A 7,114-nucleotide genomic window follows, 5' to 3' on the forward strand; every position below is an offset into this window, starting at 1 on the left:
TGTCTACCTTCAGGTGAGGTTAGACAAACAAAAACAATCATACTTGGTTTTACACTTGGAATTACAAGTGTACAACATGACTTCACTAAGTAATGTAATGTTTAATGTGGGCCAAAAGGTGAGCCTGAGAGAGGCAGCGGTGTTGTTTTCATCATAAAGCACTCCTCTCCTCATTCTCATTGCAGATGTATGAAAGCTGAAACCTATTTCTTAATCCCCTCAAGCGCTTTCTATCCGCAGCACTGGCAGCCGGCACCGCTGATTACTCTGACTGCAGCCACATTAATCTATAAATTCAACCATATGTAAGCCCAAGCATAATGTTGGCTGTGAAGTTAACGAGTTTAACCTAATAACCTAAACTTTACCATCTGTGTCATTATAAACAGCTGAGTTGATTAGGACCTCAGCGCTGAGTAACACTGACAGGTCGGCATACCTACGCTGAAAGCTGAATACTGTAAGATTTGACACGCTGCAGATAGAGCTATTGCTTTTCCTTTCTACATGGTTGTCAGCAATCAGTGAAGTTCCTTCCAAAAGGAGTCTGTGCTGCGACAGTCTGTAGTCTTCTTAACATTACAGCTATACCTAACAGAAACACTGAAAAAATAATGAAAAGTATGTTTTCTTTTAGTACGTATCACAATGACTAAATGACTAGCATTTAAACAAAGAACAGGTGACTGTTCTGTCACTCTTTTGTAGTTCAATGCAATGTTGAGAATATGCTTTCAACTTGCACTTTTTTAGGACTTAAAGACTGGAGTGATGATGAAACAATTTTGATTTGGAAATATGTTTCTAAAAACAAAAAAAAAGATAGTTATTCTATTTTCATCTTGCTTGACTTGAGCTTTACCCCACTATTATGTATTGAGAAACTTTAGTTTTGTCAAAAAGCAGTTTAGTTCAAAATTATTTGGAAAAGGTATTAAGGCAGCTCAGTTCAATCCAGTTTTGGACACTTATCCATTATCTATACCTGCTTATCCTTGCAGAGTCACTGAGGGACAGGTGGACTTTGGACCGGCTACTAGTACATCACAGGACAACATAAACACACAGGACTTCGCTTTCTGAAATGAAATTAAACTTTTTCATTATTTTCAATATTGCTATGCTGTTCTTACCGTTATTCCCCATTTAAAGTTGTATGACAGTGACGTTGTAAAAGCCACCACACGAGGGCAGTATTACATCATATTTTACCCAGACTGCTGATCTGTGGTATTATTCTACATTCTTAATCATTTCTGAACACTTCACCTCTAATCTGTTCAAATGATAATTACATTGATCAGGAAAACATGCATCTTGTGCAAGAGACACAAATATGTTGCTAAACAACAGCAAAAATTCACAAGTTGTTTTATTGCCAGATTAATATGTGCTTTGCTATACAGACATTTGTACAATCAGCCACATAAGGCATGTTTGAGACTAAAATTAATAGTACAAAAGAAATCAGTCATTTACCAGAGACCAAAAGAGGTTCAACATACATGTATAAGTCAGAATAGTTAAAGTTCACCTGATGACTCCACCTGATCATTTTATTCTGGATCATGAAAATGAAGGATCTCCTACATAAAGTGCCAACTTTTAAGGACTTCCTCTTTCACTTCCACCTGGTTTGGTTGAAATACAGTACACTGAAAAAATATAAGAGCATGTCCAACAAAGACGCCTTAGCGATAATATAAAGATGGAAAATAAACCTTTAAGCTATTCATTTGTAAACCATTGGGAGCACCAACTTTAATTTGTGAAAGTCTTGTAAGAATAAACATTAGTAGAAAGAAAACTTTCTAACAAGGCACAGAATTTATAGCAGAGATTCCATCATTTGTTGCTTTTTTAAAAGAAATGTACAAAAGCAAATCACTTCTCCTCACATTCAACACATTTACTGGGTTTTAAAACAGGGCAGCTTAAATGTCCCCAAATGAATGTTTTAAATGTGGAGCAATGTTTTATGGAAGAGAAAATATTTCCTTCTTAGTGAATTTTCTTTTATAAAATCATGCTAACATAAAATATTTACTTGGAAATCAAATACATAAGTGCCTTACGATATAATAAATAATAAAGTAAAGCATTGAATACTAAAAAAGCATTGTTCACAAGTGAGCTCCTGTTATTTAGAGCAATTCTGAAGTGCTTAAAACCCAAAAGACTCGACTCTTTAGCACTCAGTTAATCCAGAAACTGGTGACATATTCTCTGTCAGTCATATATTAGGATAAGGTTTCAGGTGTATTTCAAAGCACATGTGCTGATTTGTTTTAACAATCCATAATATAATATGATCCAAAAGCCAATAGAAAGGCTGTAGTGTGAAGTTTCCACAGTAAATGATGCTTTGGCATCACTTACTGGGCAGACATTTCATCCGCTGATTCTGACCTGCTGCTTATCATTAAGTCCAAAATGAGCACAGACATACCAGGAAATATTAGAGCACTTTGTGCTTCCTTCAAAGCTTTATGGAGATGCTAAACATATTTTCCAGCAGAAGAAGGCACCTGCCCAAACTGCCAAAGGTACCAAAACCTAACCACCACAAAAGGATATACAGGGTATGGTCAAAAAGATGAGGTAGACCAGAACCAGGAATGCAGACATGATTCACACAGTTATTTGAACAATCTGGGCTTTCTTAGTACCTGAGTAAAACTGATCACTTCCATGCCATGCTGCACTGATCCAGTAATTCACTCCAGAGAGGCCCAGACCAAGTAAGAGAATAAATTGAACACAATGTGAAAATGTATCTTAGGAATATCTATTAAGAACGATTTACTTTGTTTTTACATAATATTCTATTTTAGGTTTTTCATTGTCTGTATGCCATAATCACCTGAATTAACACTGTGTATAAATCTACCACAAATAAGTCTTACTCTACAATGATTTCTAATTTATAACTATTCTGAGCCAAAGCATGACACTATTGTTAAGTTATAATTTTCTAACTTCAGTGAAGAAAATGTCTTCACTGAAGTTTATGAATTAAAGTGTTTGAATAGAAAATTACCGTATTTTTGGACTATAAACCACTACTTTTTCCCCACGCTTTGAACCATGTGGCTTAAAACCCCGGGCAACCTTTCCGGAAAATTTTCCCCAAACAACAAGGGGCCCCTTAACAAAAAAGGAAACAATGGAAAGCAAAAATGGAAAACAAAAGAACCCCAAATTTCAATTAAAAACAACAAAAGCCGGAAGAACGAAAAAATTCCTCCAAACCCAAACCCCTCATCATGGAAACCACACGAAGAAGTTCATATGATGCAGCTTTTAAGTTGAAGGCTATCAATCTGGTACTACAGGAGGGAAATGAAGCCGCTGCATGCAATCTTGGCGTGAACGAATCCATTGGACGAATTGAATGAATCGACATTGGAAAAGGAGGGTTGTGTCCGTAATATATTCAGCAGATTTATTATTTATTATTATCCATGTGACAAACTGAGAGCGGCAGAGATACCAGCGGCTTATAGCCCGGTGCGGCTTATATATGTACGTTTCCAGGCTTTTTCAAAAACTTTGTAGATGCGGCCTATAGTAAGCTGCACTCTATAGTCTGGAAAATACGGCAATATCTTTTTCTATTCAAACACCGAGTTGAGCAGCATGGTCAAACCAAAACTTCTCCACATTCTCTTTTCCCAATTCCCAGACCTTTTGGAGGATTTTAACTCCCTTTCTGGAAGTCGTCATGAGGTACTCTTCGTTTTCTGGGTGCAGCATCACGGAATACCGTGCCATAACCAACGACTGGCAGAAGCGGGAGAGCACCAGCACGTAGAGGCAGTTTTTCTCGTCCTTGTTGAGGGGGAAGACACTTTCCCAGCCTGCAAGGACAGGCCCACCCACCGCGATGGGATCAGGATGTTCAATCATCATGTACATTATGGTGATGGCAAGTTCATTAATGTAGTAGCCACTGTTCATGTCCGCAAAGTCAAGGATGCCAGAAATCTTGTAGCCATGATTGTCATCGGGTTGCACGAGAATGTTCAGGTCATTAAAGTCGCCATGATTAATACCTTGCAACAAAAAGGAAACGGCTTTAATAAAACCTTTAGCTCATCTTTGCCTGCATTAAATCTTCCAAAGGAATTTTGTACTCACATTTGCGAAAATTGGATCGTCTGGGGATCACAGAGTTTTTGTACTGATCAATGACAGATTTCACAACCTCCTGAAGTGGATCTCCATCTAGTACACTCATGTATTCTTCCAGGAGACAAACGTTTGACAGGCTCCAGATAAAGTTCTCCCTCTCCAGAATGCTGAGATGAGGGTGCACCATCTAAAATGAAAACGAAAGCAGCTAAATAAAAATGAGCATGTTTGTAGTCAACTTGTTTTAGTTTTGAAAGCTTAGCAATGCAAGATGTGCTTAAAGCAATATAACTTGAAACATTTTCATTAGCATTTTTGCTTTAAAGTAAAATGTTAGTTTCACTGGTGTGTATCCATCTTACCTTTTGAAGGACTTCATCCATTCTAGCAGCCGTCCTGCCAGTCTCATATAATAACTTTGGAGTAAAAGGAACCTTAGAAATAGTCACTCCAGGTAAATAAGTCAGCAGCCGGACCAAGTACTTCTGACAGCCATACCCACAATCTATCACAGAAAAAGACAGAAGTGGCCTTGCAATTATTTTCCTCAATCTTCAACCGCATAAATAAAGAACTAATGTGCTGTGATCTTTCATAAGGACGTGTTCCTCATTAGAGCTGTACTTGGATATTAATATTTATGAGGCTGTGAACTTGTGACCCTGAGAGAGAAAGGAAGGGCTTAGACAGAAACTACAGACATTGGTTTCTGCATGTCAAAAAAGGAACATGCAACTCCAACCAACGCAGGGGGGTCTGGCACGGCTTAACTTGGGGATCAAGGTCTCTCACTGCAGCAGATAATATGAAGTATTATTCTATTTTAAACGTGACTGGAAAATAAACTCATTACAACATTTCAGAATTTAAATAATTTAATAAAGCAAACCGAAGTAGTTACAATGCTTCGCAAAAGGTATTCACACCCATTGCAGCGACAAAACATCCGTTTCATTGGAATTTAGTCATCAACACTACAGATTGTTTCATATTTGAAGCAATCTGTAAGTGCAATTTCTAAAGATGTAGCTCAGTGCTAAAACTCTATCCACTCAAATCCCCTTTCAAAATGAGTTTGCACCACTGAGATCACAATGGCATTTTCAAAACCAGCATGACATGAACCAATGTTTCTATGAAAGAACTACAGCGAAAACTAAACCAGCATGAATCCATCTCCAAGAGAAGACATACACAAACCTGATGAATGCTTAGACTTAACTCGCCTTCAGTCGTAATATAAGCTTTTGTTTCAAAGCAGTTGGAAGACAGGTCTGTTTCTTTCAGCTACACTCCACATATTTGAACCAAATCTTGACTCATACCTATTTCTTCCAGGCTCATGAGTTGTCCTGAGGTGGTAGGCACGGCTGTTTGAGCAGGAAGCCCATTCTGGTAGAGAAAGGACATGGCATGGGTCTGCAACTCAATGATGGTGGGGTTCTTACTGTCCTCCGAGTTCATGATTTTTAGGACGTACTCGCCACCCTCAGTGGGAGCCACATAGAGGTTTTGGTCATCATAGCTGGGCAGAGGGCGTATTCCTGAAGCGGTCAGGTTGTAGAGCCTCTTCATGATCTCAGACACCTGAGAGGGGCTGAAGTTGGGCTGGGCGTTCTTCACTGACATTTCTGACAAATAAAACAAACACATTAGCAGAGGAGGCATTAAATGCAGATGTATTATACTAAATCTGCATAGAGCCACTAACACCAAAGTTACAAACTGTTTTGCTGTTGCTTAAGAAGTCAGAGTACATAAATGTACTTCAATTAAAGGTTAAATGCAATTATTTAGCCGCCGTATCTTTACGTTCATGTCATAAACTTCCTATGGACGCAGCTGTTTTCACTTAAGGACGAATGTGCTCCTGAACACGCTGTAAACTTTGAACTTCGAGCAAAAACACACGTACTTCGGATCGTAATGTCATTACATTCAAGCAATAAGCCGAGAAACACGGGAACTGTGACCAGCAATATTAGCAGAGATGCTACCCTTAGTAAGTAACCTACCTTTAGCGGAATAAAATCACAGAGAGCAACTTGTACTTCCCACAGTCACCATGTGACTCATAAAAATAACTACATCCGGTAAGTTCCTTCAAAATAAAATCCTGACAAATATTTTGGATCTTGGAAAGAATAAACATAGCGTAGGATGCTGACTATTTGAAATTTGTGTTTGCTTGTCTGTACAACTGTACAATTGTCAATTGTTAACTCTCCCCGTGCATGCTTGTGTTATATCCGGGTTCTCCAGCTTCCTTCCACAGTAAAAAACCATGCATGTAAGATTAAGTATTAAGAATTTCCCTTAGGTCTATGTTTTTGTGCGTGCATTTGTCCCAAGTGTCTCTGTCCTAGTGAGGGACTGTTGAACTGCCCAGGATGTATTCTACCTTTCATTAAAACGATGGATAATTATTGATTGTAGTAGTAGTAATAGTGTTCATTAGCAAGGGCCTTACCACAATGATATGGGTTTCAAGATTTATTCAAGAGAGGGGTTGAAGGGAAGGGTGGACAGGATGTGGAGCTGGGTCATGTAGGAGACTTGCTGTTGAAGGCTTGGGAGAAGATTCAGAATATGGTGGACAAAGTCTTTACATCATTGCTTTTTCTGACTTCAAAATAATACTCTAAAATACTGTGATTATTTTAGAGTATTATCTGAAAATGTGATTCAACAAATTCTGCCAGAAAGGAAAGATACTTTTGAATGTGAAAAATAAAGAAAGTATAAGTTATTTCTCCAAAACACTAATTCTACTGATGATATAATGACGTTTACATAACCAGTGTGATTTTTCTTTGATTTCATCGTATTTTTGAAATTCAGTTTATCATAAATTACTTTAAAGTACCGTCAAATAGAACTGGGATCATTTTGTTATTTTTAATTTATTTAGTCAATGAATTCTCATTTTATCTTTCATTGAGGTCTCCTCTATAGAAAAACAGACCCATATGGCTCCTAA

The 7,114-nt window shown here is 37.9% G+C and overlaps 1 protein-coding gene and 1 long non-coding RNA gene across 4 annotated transcripts; both read right to left on the bottom strand.

The window, feature by feature from the left end:
• Positions 1–1,356: 1,356 nt before the first annotated feature.
• Positions 1,357–3,122, bottom strand: LOC107834508 (uncharacterized). The gene is made up of 2 exons (XR_001660298.1): positions 2,186–3,122; positions 1,357–2,155 (listed from the first exon to the last, which is right to left on the bottom strand). It is a non-coding gene; the product is annotated as an uncharacterized LOC107834508 (long non-coding RNA).
• Positions 3,123–3,282: 160 nt separating this feature from the next.
• On the bottom strand, positions 3,283–6,216 carry hykk.2 (hydroxylysine kinase, tandem duplicate 2). 3 transcript variants are annotated; one of them, XM_007541735.2, is made up of 5 exons: positions 6,150–6,216; positions 5,460–5,765; positions 4,497–4,639; positions 4,141–4,321; positions 3,283–4,055 (listed from the first exon to the last, which is right to left on the bottom strand). In XM_007541735.2, the coding sequence occupies exons 2-5, from the start codon at positions 5,761–5,763 to the stop codon at positions 3,619–3,621; spliced, it is 1,065 nt and encodes a 354-aa protein (XP_007541797.1). In that variant the 5' UTR covers positions 5,764–5,765; positions 6,150–6,216; the 3' UTR covers positions 3,283–3,618. The 3 variants fall into 3 exon arrangements, with proteins under 3 accessions (XP_007541797.1, XP_007541805.1, XP_007541790.1); XM_007541743.2 differs by lacking the exon at positions 6,150–6,216 and adding an exon at positions 6,050–6,139; XM_007541728.2 differs by lacking the exon at positions 6,150–6,216 and having other exon boundaries at positions 5,460–6,141.
• Positions 6,217–7,114: the final 898 nt, after the last annotated feature.

This window comes from Poecilia formosa, unplaced genomic scaffold (genome assembly GCF_000485575.1).
Source record: "Poecilia formosa unplaced genomic scaffold, Poecilia_formosa-5.1.2 Scaffold10, whole genome shotgun sequence".
Taxonomy (NCBI): Eukaryota; Metazoa; Chordata; class Actinopteri; order Cyprinodontiformes; family Poeciliidae; genus Poecilia; species Poecilia formosa.